Here is a 20,082-nt window from a genome sequence, read left to right on the forward strand (position 1 = left end):
CCAAACCCTTCCTTCAACCCATGTTTCCTTCTTTCTAATTATTTACACACTATTCCAAACCCTTCCTTCAACCCATGTTTCCTTCTTTCTAATTATTTACACACTATCCCAAACCCTTCCTTCAACCCATGTTTCCTTCTTTCTTTCTAATTATTTACACACTATCCCAAACCCTTCCTTCAACCCATGTTTCCTTCTTTCTAATTATTTACACACTATCCCAAACCCTTCCTTCAACCCATGTTTCCTTCTTTCTAATTATTTACACACTATTCCAAACCCTTCCTTCAACCCATGGGCCCCTTCTTTCTAATTATTTACACACTATCCCAAACCCTTCCTTCAACCCATGTTTCCTTCTTTCTTTCTAATTATTTACACACTATCCCAACCCTTCCTTCAACCCATGTTCCTTCTTTCTAATTATTTACACACTATTCCAAACCCTTCCTTCAACCCATGTTTCCTTCTTTCTAATTATTTACACACTATCCCAAACCCTTCCTTCAACCCATGTTTCCTTCTTTCTTTCTAATTATTTACACACTATCCCAAACCCTTCCTTCAACCCATGTTTCCTTCTTTCTTTCTAATTATTTACACACTATCCCAAACCCTTCCTTCAACCCATGTTTCCTTCTTTCTTTCTAATTATTTACACACTATGGTAACCCTTCCTTCAACCCATGTTTCGTTTCTTTCTAATTATTTACACACTATCACCAAACCCTTCCTTCAACCCATGTTTCCTTCTTTCTAATTATTTACACACTATCCCCAACCCTTCCTTCAACCCATGTTTCCTTCTTTGAAATTATTTACACACTATCCCAAACCCTTCCTTCAACCCATGTTTCCTTCTTTCTAATTATTTACACACTATCCTTAAACCCTTCCTTCAACCCATGTTTCCTTCTTTCTAATTATTTACACACTATTCCAAACCCTTCCTTCAACCCATGTTTCCTTCTTTCTTTCTAATTATTTACACACTATCCCAAACCCTTCCTTCAACCCATGTTTCCTTCTTTCTTTCTAATTATTTACACACTATCCCAAACCCTTCCTTCAAGGCCCCATGTTTCCTTCTTTCTAATCGTTTACACACTATTCCAAACCCTTCCTTCAACCCATGTTTCCTTCTTTCTAATTATTTACACACCCAGGTAAACCCTTCCTTCAACCCATGTTTCCTTCTTTCTTTCTAATTATTTACACACTATCCCAAACCCTTCCTTCAACCCATGTTTCATGTGTTCTTTCTAATTATTTACACACTATCCCAAACCCTTCCTTCAACCCATGTTTCCTTCTTTCTAATTATTTACACACTATTCCAAACCCTTCCTTCAACCCATGTTTCCTTCAATTTCTAATTATTTACACACTATCCCAAACCCTTCCTTCAACCCATGTTTCCTTCTTTCTAATTATTTACAGGCCCACTATTCCAAACCCTTCCTTCAACCCATGTTTCCTTCTATGAAACTATTATTTACACACTATCCCAAACCCTTCCTTCAACCCATGTTTTCCTTCTTTCTTTCTAATTATTTACACACTATCCCAAACCCTTCCTTCAACCCATGTTTCCTTCTTTCTAATTATTTACACACTATCCCAAACCCTTCCTTCAACCCATGTTTCCTTCTTTCTAATTATTTACACACTATTCCAAACCCTTCCTTCAACCCATGTTTCCTTCTTTCTAATTATTTACACACTATCCCAAACCCTTCCTTCAACCCATGTTTCCTTCTTTCTTTCTAATTATTTACACACTATCCCAAACCCTTCCTTCAACCCATGTTTCCTTCTTTCAAAAAAAACACAGCAGACCATTTTACTTCCCCATTTCAAACCCTGCAGGACAATAAAGCTGATTTTCATGTATGTCAGGGTTGCTGGGGGATAGGGGTGGAGGGGCAGTGTTATAACATTCTATTCTTAAGGTAAAGGAAGATTATTTTGTTGCCCTATATTTAGAATGTAGTAAATTTGATACTCTAAAAGTAGTAGGTATTCATGAAACTACAATTTAGTTTGACACACCTGTCGTGCCCATACAATTGTTATTCATCTACTGATCGTGACTCCCTTATTTTGTTGATCCTGTTTTCTTTAACACTGAACAGTGTAAGCTAATATTTAGTCTCTGAATTAATCATGTGATCTTGTGTGACTGAATGCTTACAATAAATGCACATACATATTGATCAGTGGCTTCAGGTTTATGTTCATGGAGATAAGTGTATCCTTTATTGCTGTATCAGCATTTTTGAGTCTCTGAGTGCCGTGCTGAGAAGTGGGTTTAGCCGTTACAAAAGATGTCTATAAAAATATCAGACTTAATGGGGAACATTTTGTTTTCAATATTTTAGCAATATTTCTATTTAATTGAAAGTTGATAAGCAACTACTGTTTAATGTTTCAAAATTGTGTTTGAATTTCTGAAACTTGCATAGTGAATTGCGACGCAATACTGAACACAAAGTTCCCTGTTTAATACAAGTTGTTAATATCGTAGAAAATAAATGTACCATATTTATGGCTTGTGTGGAAAACCAATTCAGATAACCTAGCTATTTCATTTCAGCATAACTTGTTATGACTATGTAAATGATGTCCCTATTATAGTGTGCAACCGGCCTCGGTGGTGTCGTGGTTAAGCGATCAGACATAAGGCTGGTAGGTACAGGGTTTGCAGCCCGGTACCGGCTCACACCCAGAGCAAGTTTTAATGACTCAAATAGGTGTGACACCACTACACCCTGTTCTCTCTCACTAATCCCTAACCACTAACAACTAACCCACTGTCCTGCTCAGACAGCCCAGATAGCTGAAGTGTATGCCTGGGACAGCGTGCTTGAACCTTGATTGGATATAAGCACGAAAGTAAGTTGAAATTAAATGAAAATATGATATGCAAATAGGTTACAGGACTGAAAATAGGCAGTAAAATGTGGCCTTCTGTTATTTTCTTAAAATAGTATGCCAATTTAAACCCTTTCCCCCAAAAAAAATAAAAAATAAAAAATAAATAATAATTATATTAATAAAGGACTTTCAAAAATGTGCAGTCCTCCTAAGATATATATAAAAATATATGCCCTACTGGAAATTAGACCACTGGATGAAGGAATGGTTTGGGATAGTGTGGAAAATTAGGATCTCTGGGATGTTAGTTTGTTTTGTTTAACGACACCACTAGAGCACATTGATTTATTAATCATCTGCTATTGGATGTCAAACATTTGGTAATTTTGACGTAAATCCGTTACATTTTTTCATTAGTAGCAAGGGATCTTTTATATGCACCATATCCCACAGACAGGATAGCACATACCATGGCCTTTGATATATACCAGTTGTGGTACAGTGGCTGGAATGAGAAATAGCCCAATGGGCCCGCCGACAGCTCTGGGATGTATGATAATGATTATTACAATTGACAGAATCATGGGCTAAACAGCAGATGAGATAACCATGTATGTGTATATGTATATATATGTGTGTGTGTGTGTGTATGTGTGTGTGTGTGTGTGTATATATATATATATATATATATATATATATACATACACACACACACACACACACACACACATACACACACACATATATATACATATACATTGTACATGTAACAGTTGAAATAGAAATTCACCTGTTAAAACCAGCAACAAATTGCAGGTCATTTTTCAAAGAGACAGATGTGTATATACATGTGTATGTACATGTGTGTGTGTGTGTGTGTGTGTGTGTGTATATATATATATATATATATACACACACACACATGTATATACACATCTGTCTCTTTGAAAAATGACCTGCAATTTGTTGCTGGTTTTAACAGGTGAATTTCTATTTCAACTGTTACATGTACAATGTAGATTTAACAAATGAACTGATTTTCGCCGCGTATCACAGACAACTATATTGTAAGCCCTGGGTTGCATGAATGAAACTACCATTCTCGTCATTTCAGAGACCTGTAGTTCTGATAGCTCAGTGTGATTGGAGCAGCAAGACTTGCTAAAATAATTAACTTCTGTGTTGATCTTTGTCATCATTCGTCTTTGTTTGACACCCAACTGCTGATGTGTTTCTCATGCTGATGTGTCATACTAACATTCATTCATTCATTCATTCATTCATTCATTCATTCATTCATTCATTCACTGCATCAACTTCTATTTGTCTAATAGTTGGGGTGGGCAGGGTTTAAGCTATCATTTGCCAAATTGCCAAAAAGCTCACTCAAAAACTGGGTTGTTTATATGTCTATAGCTATTTTAAAGAAATAATTCTATTTAGCTAAATGTTACTTGAATTTGGCTTTAGATTTACTGATTAAATTTGCCAAATTGGTATTAATGTTTGACGTCTGGGTTATACCTACGGGGTGTTAATCATGATAAAAGCCATACAATATGTTCTGTTGGGTGGAACATTGTCCAGTGGTAAAGCTTTTAAGCTTCAACTTCTTGTTTTACGGGGGAATCACCATGAATGAGGTATCGTGATACGTATCTTATTGTAATATGTATCATAGCTTGAGGTCATATCGTGAGGTAAGGTGTATCGTGACACCCCTAGCTGATAATATATCAATGTGCTCTAGAGGTGTCGTTAAACAAAACAAATGTTAAGAATATGTTCTGTATGACTGAAGTACAGTTTCTGTGACTTATCGGATGTTTTACAAATTGAATCAGCGGCTGTTGCCTGATCTACAACATACTGTGTGATATTAATAGGTATTATTATAACAACACATCAATGCAGACTAGATGATATAAACAGTTATTAATAATACACACGTGAACTATTGACTCTGATCATGTTAGTTACCATCAGCATTTTGGCACTACTAGCTAGCTACTACTGTCTGTACAATGTACATGTACGCACTGCATTGTACTTTACACCCAAACTATACAGTCAAGGACACGACATTTTGTAGTGAAAATCTCCTGTTACATGAGTACAGTGTGGTAGCCCAGTGGTAAAATACTTCCTGGATGCGCGGTCAGATCTAGGATCAATCCCCGTCGGTGGGCTCATTGGACTATTTCTTGTTCCAGCCAGTGTTCCACAACTGCTGTATCAAATGCCGTGGTATGTGCTATCCTGTCTGTGGGATGGTGCATATAAAAGATCCCTTGCTGCTAATCGAAAAGAGTAGCCCATGAAATGGCGATAGTGTTCTTCCTCTCTCTATATCTGTGTGGTTCTTAACCATATATCTGACGCCATATGACTGTAAGTAAAATGTGTTGAGTGCGTCGTTAAATAAAACATTTCTTTCATTTTGTATTGAAAATGTCCTGTTACATTTATACAGTATATGGTACCTATTTCTCCTTCCAGCCAGTGCACCACGACTGGTATATCAAAGATCGTGATATGTGTTATCCTCTCTGGAATGGAGCATATATACACCTGTTCAAAAGTTAAGCACCACCCAATTTTTTCACAGACACGTTCACGCCATCTCGTATTACGAGAATACCAATACTATTTAACATTTTAAAAATGAATATCTTTTTGCAATAAATAATATCGGAAAAAAAACAAACACTAATGATTATGCCATGGAGATACGTAATAATTTTATTAACCCTTGAACAAGTAACATGAAAATGAGCATTTGCCATACAGCTTAAAACTATTGATCCACAGCTGATACAAATGACCTGATGGTCACAAAAGTCATCTGTAAATGTCATCCAACATCTCAACACGGTTTTGAGTCTGTCACTGGTTAGTATCGGGTATATCTACCCTGTGCCTGGATGACGGACTGGACACGCCTTCTCATGCTGGACACGATTCGACGAATCCTCAAAAGCAGTATTCTCTGCCATTCCTCGTGAAGTGCCTGAGTCAATTCCATTAAATTCTGCAAAGGAGGATCCCTTTGTCTCACCATGTGCTGCAAAACATACCATATGTGCTCTATCGGGTTCAGGTCAGGCTCCTTGCAGGCCACAGTAGAGTTTTAATTGCATTCCGCTGCAGATAGTCGAGTACTGCTCTGGAACGATGAGGTCGGGCATTGTCATCCATAAAGACAGGGCTGCTTGCAAGTGCATGGTTGTCAAAATGAGGAACGATAACTCTGTCCAAGATGGTATCCTGGTATATCTGCCCATTGAGTGTTCCGGGTACAGTCACCATATCCAATTTACAGTCAAAGGAGATGCACGCCCAGACCATAACTGAACCCCCACCAAAGGGAACCTCTTCCAGAATGTTGCGCTGGTCGTAGGCCGTGCCTCTGGATCTCCATACTCGAGTTCGACCGTCCGTTGTGTGGAGCAGGAACCGACTTTCATCTGACCAATGTACTCTTCTCCAGATCCTTAGATTCCAGTGGGCTCTTGCGGCGCACCACCTCAGACGCTCTTGTTTGTGATGTTGAGTGAATAGAGGACGTCTGACTGGTCTCCGAGCTCTCAACCCAGCAGCATTCAACCTCCTCCTCACAGTGGACGTGGACACACTGTTGTGTGTTCTCCATTGACTTCTTAACACTCTGCTGTTGGTCAATGGGGATCGTCTTGCAAGTCGTACTACGACTCGGTCTTCACGTGCATCAGTCTTCCTCGGTCGTCCAGATCTTGCCTTATCTTTAACATCATGAGTTTGAGCGTATTTTTTAATCAAACGACTGATGACAGTGTGGTTAATGTTCATTTGTCTGCCAATCTCTCTGCATGACATACCCGTGTTATGCATACCAATAATCTGCCATTTTGTGGCAGCAGCCAACCTTCGTCTTGCCATAGTGTTTACAAACAAAGAGAACAGTTCAAATCGCCTAAATTGTTATGTTATGGTATAAGCCTCAAACTGCATTTCCGTAGCATGTCACTCCCTGCTTCTGTTTTTGCATGGCATGGAATTCACCTGACATGTATGCTGGTATGCACGTGCTTTTCACACTTGTAATACAACCGGTTAGCATAAACAAAAGGCATATGGCAGCCTAGTCATGTCAATATATTTTTATTTACTATTGATGTGGGTGGTGCTTAACTTTTTCGCAGGTGTATATATAAAGATCCCTTGCTATGAATGGAAAAATGTAGTAGGTTTCCTCTCTTGAGACTAAATGTTAAAATCACCAAATGTTTCACATCCAATAGCCTATGATTAATAAATGAATGTTCTAGTGGTATTACATAATTTTAACAAACGTTTACATGTTTGGTACAGACAATTAATTAAATGATAAATTAATTAAGCCTATTGTTATCCCACAGGGAACATGGTTTTTTTTTTCATACTATGGAATTTACTACAAGTTATTTATTTCTGAACCGATTGTTTTCTAAATTGCACACAAAAATAGTTGGTTTTTGGGTTGGTTTTTTTTTATGGGGGGGGGGTTGGGTGTTTATTTCCAAAACACTTTTACTTTATTCTTACGTCTAACCAAACTGAAATTATTTATTTAAAAAAATGTAGGCGGATGGGACGGACTATATGGAGTCATCATTATTTTTGAAACTAGGTTACGAGTCTTCTCTTATGTCATCACATTTGCTAAACTTTTTTGTCTTAGTATAATTTATTTTAGGACTGTCTGTTACTTCTTCTACCTTCATAGGGGTATGGACAAAACAAAATCATCCGCAAACTGAATCGGCGATGTTAAGTTTGCAGATGATTTGTTTTGTTCATATCCAGATGAACGTAAAACAAATAACAGACAATACTTATAATTAAATTTGAATCATACTTGTTAATAATAACACTAAAACTTTATACTTTATTTTGAATTTGTCCACAAACAAAAACACTCAATAAAATAACTTACCCATATAAAATGACGTCATCAGATATAACGTTCCCTGACGACATAATTTTTATGTTCAACAAGAATTGAACGAACTCCTGTTGCTACGTCGTGACCAATGGGATGACGTTATGTTGTAATGAATGTAACAGAAATTTAATTATTATGCAATAAAAGCAGTTCGCTTGAATAGTTTACTTGACAGATATCTGTGAGGGTAATTTAGTTGCTATGATGTCATGAACCCACCAATGTTGTCTTTGCCTCTGTTCCAGTGGTAAAGCGCTCGCATGATGTCCATTTGGTTTGGAATCAATCCTCGTCGGTGGGCCCATTGGGCTATTTCTCGTTTCAAATAGTGCAACAAAACTGGTATATCAAAGGCTGTGGTATGTTTTATCCTGTCTGTGGGCAATCTGATTAAAATTAGCACTACTGGTCTCACCAGTAGATCTAACAGCATTGCGTGGACTCCTATGTCCAGGTGACATTTCATCTATAAATAACAATTTAAATATCGACCAATTACACTTCGCCTTTTATAGCGTTATTCGGGAGCATACAAATTCTAAAAATATTTGGCGAGACTATTTATGCAATAGGCGAACTTGTTGGTCTATTTCAACATTGAAAAAAACAGGGGGAAAAGTGCAGTAATAAATTTTGGATTGTATACTAGTATAAACAGATTTTACGGCTATATCATCACGGGGGTTTTTCCGTCTTGAAACGAATTTTATATTGAAATTAGTTTCTGGCATACTTCGTAATTCACCCAAATCATTTTGTTAACCCTCAGCATAATCCCGAATGTTTTCAAATTACTGGCATGATTTTGCAAGTAAGGTTTTGATTGGTCGAATGAAATGTCAACTGGACATGAGCTCCAACGGGCTGCTGTTAGATCCACATGTAATAGTAATTAACCAATGGAGCTAATTTTAATCAGATTGGTCTGTGGGAAAGTGCATATAAAAGATCCTTTTCTGCATTAGGGAAACTATAGTAGGTTTTCTCTGATGTCTACAAGTCAGAATTACCAAATGTTGGACATCCAATAGCCGATGATTAATTATTGATCAATGTGCTCTAGTGGTGTCATTAAACAAAACAAACTCATTAGCACCTCATCAAACTTATCTTTGTTCTCCTCATACGGCTTTACTAAATCATTTTAACATGTGCTTTTCACAAAGCCATACTTTCTGTATAAAATAAATGGCGCCCGAGATTTTATTTTTTACCGTGCATAATCAAACTTTATTTTTATTCGTACATAATGTTTTTTAAAACATATATATGCAATACGTACAATGTATACACATGACATATACGGATATAGTACAAGTACAGTGTTTCTGCCAGAAATAAATTTTTGGGTATGGCGCTATGGAATTGAATGCAACCACAGTCAACATGGGGTATGGGGGGGTGGGGGGTGGGGGTGGGTCATCCCCCAGAAAGAAAATGGGTTAAGTTTAGAGTTAGGTTTAAAAAAAAAATCATACAGTAATGATAAGAGTAATTAATTTTGTCAAAAGGTTAACTTTTTAAAAAACAATCTGAAAAATTTTTTGGGTATGGCACCATATCCATTTTACCCTCTGGCAGAAACCCTGATGTATATGCGAACAAGTGTGTTTGCTGCTTTATTCCACAGTCCCTAAAAGACCTGTTTAATCCAATATGATCAAAATATGAACTTTGCTCCATTGATGATTGGGGTGGGGGGAAGGCGGGATGTAGCTCAGTGGTACAGCGCTCTCCTGATGCGTGATCGATCTATTTCATTCAGCTATTTCTCGTTCCAGCCAGTGCTCCACAACTGGTATAACAAAGGTTGTGGTATGTACTATCCTGTCTGTGGGATGGTGCATATAAAATATCCCTTGCTGCTAATTGAAAGTAGTAGCCCATGAAGTGGCGACAGCGGGTTTCCTCTCTCAGTGTCTGTGTGATCCTTAACCATATGTCCCGACGCCATATAACCGTAAATAAAATGAGTTGAGTGCGTCATTAAATAAAACATTTCATTCCATTGATGATGGAAACATGCTAGCTCCCCGACCAAAAATAGAGCACTACAAGAAAAGCTTTCAATTTTCTGGAGTTCGTATCTGGAAGAGTTTACCTAATGATGTTAAACAATGTACTAGTTTAAATATATTAAAGAAAACGTCAAACACTTCTTAGAAACATATGATTGCTCTACTACATAATTATGTTTTAATATCTTTTAGTCTAGAACTGATTGATCAGGGAACATTTTGTTTTCAAAATTTTGATTAGCAATATTTCTAGTCAAATGACAGCTTTTACTGTTTCGAAATTGTGTAGCAATCTCTGAAACTTGCTTAGCAATTCGAGATGCGATACCACAAAAAAAGTTCCCTGTTCCTTCTATAAATAAAGATTTTATTATTATTATTATTATTATTATTATTATGATGATTAACTGGACAGTGTAATTTTAATATGTAAGATGTGTAAACTTGACTCTTACTTGTAATACAGTGTACTAAAATTTTCTCTCTCTATTCATCTTTTTTCTTTTCTTCTCTCCAAGAATGGCGCGTTTCGCTGAGCGTCCTTGATGGATGACTGAGTGGATGAGAGGCATGGTGGATCCAGCCAATGGCACGTGGGCCGTCATGTTCGAGTGGGCGTATTCCGGCGTCGACCACACGTTGCCTGGCAACGGTGGGCAGGAGTGCGTGGATTACCTCAGTTTGCGACAGCGCGTCGTCGAGAGTTTCTTCGCGGCCGTCTTCGCCATATACGTCATGTGGAAAGGCTGGCAGAACTTGAAGTTTCCCAGAATTCCCTCGGCCGACATCAAGCCCGACGACGCCGGGAAGCGGCTCCTGCTGGTCGTATTGTGTCTCGTGTTCGGAGTCGAACTCGGATTCAAGTTCGCAACTCGGCAGATGATTTATCTGCTGAACCCCTGTCACCTAGCAACCATCATGCAGGTATTTTTGCACTCTTTGTTTCATCAAGCAATAAATAACACAGTCTGCAACTCGTCAAATGAAACAATTTATCTGTTAAACCCCTGTTACCTAGCAACCATCATGCAGGTCATTTGACATTTTGTTTCATTGGATCAAGCAATAATCTTGTCAAATCAAATGATTCACATTTACAAGGTTCACACACGCTTGAAAAGGCCCTAAATTTAAAGGGTTGCCCTAAAAAGTCCCTATTTTGATGATTTAGCCCTAAAAATCCCTGTATTTGACGGGCAAGTTCACAAAAGACCCTAAATTGGGCCATATAAGCCCTGAAATCGATAGACATTTTTCTTCTTCCGGAAACATTAAATAAATTGCCAAAAATACATCGATATCTACATTCATTTGTTGATCTCAATGCTCGCTCGAACGTTGGTGTGTGAATAATGCCAAAATGATAACAACGATTCATTGGTAAAACATCGTCAATGTTCGGTATTTTTCGTAGAAGGATTCATTCGTAACTTTCGGGGAGCGCATGATTAGTCATTTTAAAACGAAACACGCTTCATTGGTCATTGCAAATGGTGGACAGCATAGTTTTAGTCCCTAAATTTTACTTATATTGACCCTAAAAGTCCCTTAAAAGCCCCTAAATTTAGGTTTGAAATTTCTGTATGAACCATGATTTATCTGTTGAACCCATGTTACTTACATGTATAAATGCAGGTATTTTTGCACTCTTGTTTCATCAAGCAATATACTACACAGTTTGCAATTCGTCAAACCAAATGATTCACATATATCTGTGGAACCCATGTTACTTTTAAATGCAGGTATTTTTGCACTTTACCATAAAGTGACAGACCCTTGTTCATAAGCAAGTCTACGTCATATTTGTTTTTACTATAATTAAAGCAGTTTTTTTATATAATTTAAATTAGAGGTATTTACATTTTATTATTTAGAGTATTAATTTCCGTACACCTGAAATGGCTCTGGTCATTTAGGTGTTTGTAATACCCCAAAATGCATTTTTCATAATTCTAAAAAAAAATCCACATTCGTCCGAGAAGTAATGGTTATCAAGACGAGCTCTAGGGGTTTTTTGGACAGTATATCCCCGTTTAAACAGCACAGACTTCAGCTTCTTTCTGTTATAACCTTATCTAAATGTGTTGCATGTTTGTAGAGTAACTAAACTTAGTGTCCATTTTCATGGGCTGAAACTAGGGTCTGCACTTTTAAGTAGTATCCTGTAATTGTCTTTTTAAATTTTCAAATTGACTGATGGTAGTTTAAAAAATAATTAATGAAGCACTACAGCTCTTTACTTTAACTTTTCTATCTAGGAGCCATATGGTGCCTACTTCTATTTTTTATTTCATTAATATGAAATGTTTTAGTCGCTGGATGAAAAAAATGGCTGCATATGCATTCAGATCAGTTGCATTGTAGAGGGCTACAAGAAATGTGTTGGGGGTTTTTCTTGTTCTGAACACTGAAATGAGATTTTGTGGAAGCAGTGTTGCACCACTGTATTTATGACACTCTCTAGTGGTTTGTCTGTAGCTTCCTGTTGTTTTGATGAGCTATCAATGTAGTAATATTTCTGAATACGAAGGAAATTCATTTGATATTGCTTCCTCCAGTTTTAATTTGTTTTTTCTTTGTTGAGTGGTATGCCCGACTTGTACTTGCAATCAATTTGACGGTAAATATCAATTGATCTAAGTCGGAACACAGGCAGAACAGCACTGGCCATGCTTGGATATAAACGAGAGAAAAACCTAACCTGTGGTACTCGCGTGCATGCTGGGAATTTGTTTCACTGAAAGAAAGACTGCAGAATATTTTTTTTTATTGTCAATCAATTTCCAGTCTGAACCAAGAGCATAACTTGGTAGTTTTTGTCTTAATTGTGTGACACAGAGATGAAAGGCCTCTGGAATTCCACGGTTTAATGCCAGTACCACCTGAAAAAGTATTGCTGTTGGTGGTCTTTGATGAATAAGTCATAGTATCCCCTTACTTTCCAAGACTGCAAAGTTTTCGGAATTTCTTATATACTGTAGATCCTGCAGTTACATGTAATGCGATCATAATATTAATGCAAAAATTGTCAGTTTGTGTTATTAGCATTAATAATATGATGCTTTTACATCGAAGTTTTGTCTATGTGTCCCACATTATTAAAACAAAAGAAACAAAGATTAATATTCTAATATATTTATAAAACACAACTGGAGCACATTTCATTGTAGGTGAGACCGACTAATTGTCAAATAGTCCAACAAGCTATGTGTCACATGCTATTAAAACAAAGATGAAAATTCTAATATATAAATTTATAAAACACAACTGGAGCACAATTCATCATAGGCTAGACTGACTAATTGTCAAATAGTCCAACAAGCTATGTGTCACATTCTATTGAAACAAACAAAGATGAAAATTCTAATATATAATAAATTTATAAAACACAACTGGAGCACAATTCATTGTAGGCTAGACTGACTAATTGTCAAATAGTCCAACAAGGTATGTGTCACATTCTATTGAAACAAACAAAGATGAAAGTTCTAATATATAATAAATTTATAAAACACAACTGGAGCACAATTCATTGTAGGCGAGACTGACTAATTGTCGAATTGTTCAACAAGTTGCATCACATGCTATTAAAACAAACAAAGATTAAAATTCTAATATATTTATAAAACACAACTGTTGCACCACTGTATTTATGACACTCTCTAGTGGTTTGTCTGTAGCTTCCTGTTGTTTTGATGAGCTATCAATGTAGTAATATTTAATTGTAGGTGAGACTGACTAATTGTCAAAATGTTCAACAAGTTGCATCACATGCTATTAAAACAAACAAAGATTAAAATTCTAATATATTTATAAAACACAACTGTTGCACCACTGTATTTATGACACTCTCTAGTGGTTTGTCTGTAGCTTCCTGTTGTTTTGATGAGCTATCAATGTAGTAATATTTAATTGTAGGTGAGACTGACTAATTGTCGAAATGTTCAACAAGTTGCATCACATGCTATTAAAAGAAACAAAGATTAAAATTCTAATATATTTATAAAACACAACTGGAGCACAATTCATTGTAGGCGAGACTGACTATGTGTTGAATAGTCCAACAAGCTATGTGTCAGCTATGTCGAGACAATAAACGTGCCCAAAATACATATACCACAATAATCACACCCAAATTAAGTACAAACATGCTGACCTCAAAATATTTCACCACAAAACCACTGCATTGTTAAGTTTAATTAGATTAAAATAACTTGAAATGCATCTTTGAATAATAACAACTCTCCAGCAGCTGTTAATCACAGTACTGAACTAAAATGACCTTCTTGCACTCAGAAAAGACAAATGTTCCCATTGTGTCCAAATTAGTGATCTATAAAGTGCTGCCCTATAAATGACTTGCTTTGAATAAGAATTAAGATATTTTGGGAAAATGAAAAGAAACAATGCCAATGCATTAATTACACTGTCGAGTACACCCCAAGGTCATACAATTCAGCATTGTTTAGCTCTGAAAAGGTAACCATTTCCATTAGCCAGTATAAACAGTTTACACAGTCAGGGTTTCTGCCAGAGGGTAAAATGTATATGGTGCCATACCCAATTATTTTTTTGCAGATTTTTTTTTTTTGTAAGTTGACCTTTTAACAAATTTAATGACTCTTAATCATTACATTATTTTCTGAAATAATTGTTTTGGCCAGTTTTCAGATATGTAGAGTATTGCTTTGAAAAATATTACTAAATGGCTAATTTAAATCATTTAAGGTTGTCACTGCAGTTTTATTTCATTCCATGTCTCCTTTCAGATCTATTTGTTGACTGGTCCACAAGGCAAGGCTGTCACAGCAGTTTTATTTCATTCAGTGTCTCCTTTCAGATCTACTTGCTGGCTGCTCCACAAGGCAAGACTGTCACAGCAGTTTTATTTCATTCTGTGTCTCCTTTCAGATCTATTTGCTGGCTACACCATAAGGCAAAGCTGTCACAGCAGTTTTATATCATTCAGTGTCTCCTTTCAGATCTATTTGCTGGCTGCTCTACAAGGCAAGGTTGTCACGGCAGTTTTATTTTATTTCAGTATCTCCTTTCAGATCTATTTGTTGACTGGTCCACAAGGCAAGGCTATCACAGCAGTTTTATTTCATTCAGTGTCTCCTTTCAGATCTATTTGCTGGCTACACCACAAGGCAAGGCTGTCACAGCAGTTTTATATCATTCAGTGTCTCCTTTCAGATCTATTTGCTGGCTACACCACAAGGCAAGGCTGTCAGCAGTTTTATTTCATTCAGTGTCTCCTTTCAGATCTATTTGCTGGCTGCTCCACAAGGCAAGGCTGTCACAGCAGTTTTATTTCATTCAGTGTCTCCTTTCAGATCTATTTGCTGGCTGCTCCACAAAGCAAGGCTGTCACAGCAGTTTTTCGTCTTCACATGCACATGTTGACGGGCGCTCCAATAGCAATTTTATTTCCTGTAGTAAATACGCGACTGGTAAGTTACATAAATTATTACCCATATGGTTAAAAATATCTTGGTACTAGAACGCCAAGTGGGACGTAACACTTTGACGTCACAATATGATGCCATCGAGTGGCGCACTACAATCTTACATTAATGTTAACTAAACGAGTTGAGTGATATAAATTAAGATCGATTATGGGTAATAAATAGGATATTAAATTCGCTACCATTTCGTATCATGTTTATGTCCCTCGTGAAATAATTTTCATTGTCATTCGCTAAAGCTTGTGGTAACTGAAAATTATTTCACTCAGGACATATATGTATATAAACATGATACAAAATGGAAGCTTGTTTAATATCCTACAAGTTCTACTAACCAGGGAACATTTTGTTTACAGTGGCAGAACGTAGCCCCAGTGGTAAGGCGCTCACCTGATGCTCAATTGGTCTGGGATCAATCCCCATCGGTGGGCCCATTGGGCTATTTCTCGTTCCAGCCATTTTACCATGACTGGTATATCAAAGTCCATGGTATGTGCTATCTTGTCTGTGGAATGGTGCATATAAAAGATCCTTTGCTACTAATGGATAAATATTGCGGGTTTCCTTTGTAAGACTATGTGAAAAATTACCAAATGTTTTACATCCATTAGTCGACGATTAGTAAATCAGTGTGCTCTAGTGGTGTCTTTTAACAAACAGACTTTACTCTTTTTATTTTCTTATTGTTTTTAATTTTTTTTTACAAAAGTGTTAAGCAACTTTATTTTTGTTTACGAAAAGTGTGATTAGCGACATTTTTTAGTGCTTTCAAACTGGATTAGCACTTATTATTAAATGTTTTAAAATTGTTCAGCGATCACTGAAACTATTATATGCAGCTGCTCACCTGTGCCACTACATGTACCTACAAGAGGGAGAAGGACGTAGCCCAGTGGTAAAGCATTCGCTCGATGCGCAGTCATCTTGCATCGATCCCCATCGGTGGACCCATTGGGCTATTTCTCGTTCCAGCCAGTGCACCACAACTGGTGTAACAAAGGCCATGGTATTTACAATCCTTTGTGGGATGGTGCATATAAAAGATCCCTTGCTGCTAATCGAAAAGAGTAGCCCATGAAATGGCGACAGCGGATTTCTTCTCTCAATATCTGTGTGGTCCTTAACCATATGTCTGACGCCATATAACTGTAAATGAAATGTGTTAAGTGCGTCATTAAATAAAACATTTCCTGCCGTCAATGAAAAGATTAATATTGTAAAAAGTGGAACATTTTAAAGTTCAGATTCAGTACATTGTTTACTTTAAGATTTGGTAATTGTTTTCATTCAGATTGGGATTATAACATTTAATTTTGGGATTTATTTTAGGCTTTAATATAAATGCTGAATACTGGAGTTTAACAAAATAGGTTATATGATGCTAAAACTATGAGTTTGAGTAGTATATGAACACATATTTATGAACAATATTTTTGTTGTGAAGTTTAACACCAATACCAGAACTTCATTTTCTGAAATCTGCAGAATTGCCTATAAGTTAGATACTTAAAATGGTTATTTATGCCACACAACAGGCCTCTGAAAATTACGAGAACGATAATTTCGTTCACATAAATCTAATTTAGCATAACCTATTTTCTGTTCATGCATTGAATTTAGGACATTATTTACATGGACATAATATGTTATGCAAAAAGAAAATGGGTTACCTGAATTTATTTTTGTGTAACCGATAAATGGTTTACGCAAGTATTCAATTCTCAGACGCCTGCACAAGATTTACTATTTTATCCCAGATTAAACATGCCAGAATGCACTAATTATTGTCATCTGCTGTTTGTTTTTTCATTGCAGTTGCCAATGGAAACGGAAATTTACTACATTCAGCATATATTGATGTTAGTTGTGCCATTTTACCTCATGAAAACGGGCAGTAAGTGAAACAGTTGGATCTGCTTTTCCTTCACTACTTGGGAGTAACATTATTGTCAACTACAGTCAAACGTCATCATCTCCTTGTTGAAGGGACTGAACCGAAGAGCTTGAGACCGATGGTCGTTAGCTCGAGATAAACATCATATATGTAGTTGTTGGTTTAAACGTATGGCATGGTATCATTTCTTCACTTTGATATACCCTAGAGATCATGATGATTATGCTTGATTGTATGTTGACAATTTTGTCAATAGTTATGACTGTTAGAGCAGTATGTAGAAATTTTTATATAATTCATTTCATGTATTTCTCAAGACTGAATATATAAACTGTCATCTGTACCTTATTGGGGGGGTGGGACATCATGTTATTGTCACCATTAATGGTACATGTCAGGATATCATCTTATTGTCACCATTAATGGCACATGTCAGGATATCATGTTATTGTCACTGTTAGTGGTACATGTCAGGATATCATGTTTTTGTCACTGTTAGTGGTACATATCAGGATATAAATTTTTTGTGACAGTTCGTGGTACGTTAGGATATCATGTTATTGGCACTGTTAGTGGTACATGTCAGGATATCATGTTATTGGCACTGTTAGTGGTACATGTTAGGGGCTGTCCATAATTTTCAACATTTTCACGAGCGTACAAACCGTACGTGGGGTGGGGAGGGGTTAAGGGGCCAATGTACACTTTTTTTGGAAATGAAAAATGTCGATCAACATTTTTCATTTGGGGGATGTACATTTTGGAGGGGAAGGGGGGGTCAAAGGTGTACTCTTTGTACACTTGTGAAAATGTTGAAAATTATAAATTATGGACAGCCCCTTAGGATATCATGTGATTGTCACTGTTAGTGGTACACCGGCCTCGGTGGCGTCATGGTTATGTCATCGGTCTACAGGCTGGTAGGTACTGGGTTCGGATCCCAGTCGAGACATGGGATTTTTAATCCAGATACTGACTCCAAACCCTGAGTGAGTGCTCCACAAGGCTCAATGGGTAGGTGTAAACCACTTGCACCGACCAGTGATCCATAACTGGTTCAACAAAAGCCATGGTTTGTGCTATCCTGCCTGTGGAAAGCGCAAATAACAGATCCCTTGCTGCTAATCGGAAAGAGTAGCCCATGTAGTAGCGACAGCGGGCTTCCTCTCAAAATCTGTGTGGTCCTTAACCATATGTCTGATGCCATATAACCGTAAATAAAATGTGTTGAGTGTGTCGTTAAATAAAATATTTCTTTCTTTCTTTCTTTAAGTAGCCTCATTAGTTTTGTATATTATCTTAAATTTGTAGAGTTTATATACATGTAGCCTCATGGGGCTTTGTATGGAGCCTCGTGAGTTTTATTTGTAGCATTGTAAAGATTCACGTAGCCTCATAAAGACTCACGTAGCCTCGTGAGCTTCACATGATGATGAGTGTTTCACGTTGTATACGATTTGCTTGTCGTCTTCTTTCAGGTGTGTACATTCCGGAAGATTTACGAGACTTCAGTTGGTCCTCCATGTCTTTGGGTATTCTCTATCTCTACCACTTCATTCCACTTCAGATATTAGCTGTGGTGAGTATTTAACACTTCATTCCACGTCAGATGTTAGTTGTGGCGAGTATTTACCACTTCATTCCACGTCAGATGTTAGCTGTGGTGAGTATTTACCACTTCATTCCACGTCAGATGTTAGCTGTGGTGAGTATTTACCACTTCATTCCACTTCAGATGTTAGCTGTGGTGAGTATTTACCACTTCATTCCACTTCAGATGTTAGCTGTGGTGAGTATTTACCACTTCATTCCACTTCAGATGTTAGCTGTGGTGAGTCAGGTGCTAGGTATACCCCATTTTAGCTAATATTTTAAGCGTGTTTTGTCAATAATTCCATTTTGGCTAGATGTACAAACAAAAGGAAAGATGTTCTGTAAAAAAACCAAAATGTTCTGTGTTTGTGTGCAAATTGTGAAAACATTGTCAAGATAATAATAAAACAGCGCTATTTATCCATAGTAAAGAATGGCCTCTGCTCGTGGAGTTTTAAGTGATTATTTCTGGCGATATTCATATCTTTTCCACTTCAGGCCCAATTTTGATGAATTAAGTCTTCTAATTCAAAAGTATAATCCTCTTGCAGTGTGTTTTCAGGAAACCTTCCTGAAGGATACTGACAGTATATAATTAACATCAGAGGATTTAATCTCTACCATAAATGTCAAGAAACTGAAAATAGAGCGTCTGGGGGCGTTTCCATTATTGTAAATGAAAACATTCCCCAGACTGAAGTCATATTAAAATCAACTTTACAAGCTGTGGCTGTACAGATCTCGGCTCATAAAACTATTACTCTATGTTCAGTTTATTTACCGCCTTGAAACAATTACAGTTTTAACTCTAGGTACTTTCAAGGTCTTCTTGATCAACTCCCTACTCCCTTTATTATCATGGGAGATTTTAATGCTCACCACACTTTGTGGGGATGCAATGACTTAAATAATAGAGGTAAACAATTAGAAGACTTAATTCTCAAAGATGACTTAATATTACTTAATGATAAAAATCATACATACTTTCATCCTGCAAGTGGTTCTTTCACATCCATTGATTTAACCCTTTGTAGTCCGTCACTTTGTCTTGATTTCTCCTGGAAAGTTTGTCCAGACCCTTGTGGTAGTGACCGCTTTCCAATTATTTTGGAGAATGATGGATCTCCATCACTTGAAAGGGCTCAGAGATGGATGTTGACAGGGGCAAACTGGGATCAATTTCAGGATCTATGCAGCACTCGACTGCAACAAACTGCCATGCTTGGTACCGATGATCCCATGTCTTTGTTCACCTCCCATCTTGAAAGA

At 37.0% G+C, this 20,082-nt stretch overlaps 1 protein-coding gene across 1 annotated transcript in view; it reads left to right on the top strand.

The window, feature by feature from the left end:
- The window catches only part of LOC121374762 (transmembrane protein 164-like), a 64,372-nt gene that overhangs the window by 38,786 nt on the left and 5,504 nt on the right, over positions 1–20,082 (top strand). Inside the window, exons 2-5 of the mRNA XM_041501874.1 lie at positions 10,377–10,782; positions 15,195–15,311; positions 17,142–17,220; positions 18,699–18,799. Coding sequence (XP_041357808.1) covers positions 10,408–10,782; positions 15,195–15,311; positions 17,142–17,220; positions 18,699–18,799 — 672 coding nt within the window. The 5' untranslated portion in view covers positions 10,377–10,407. The remainder of the gene's footprint in view (positions 1–10,376; positions 10,783–15,194; positions 15,312–17,141; positions 17,221–18,698; positions 18,800–20,082) is intronic.

Source organism: Gigantopelta aegis, chromosome 1 (assembly GCF_016097555.1).
Source record: "Gigantopelta aegis isolate Gae_Host chromosome 1, Gae_host_genome, whole genome shotgun sequence".
Lineage (NCBI taxonomy): Eukaryota > Metazoa > Mollusca > Gastropoda > Neomphalida > Peltospiridae > Gigantopelta > Gigantopelta aegis.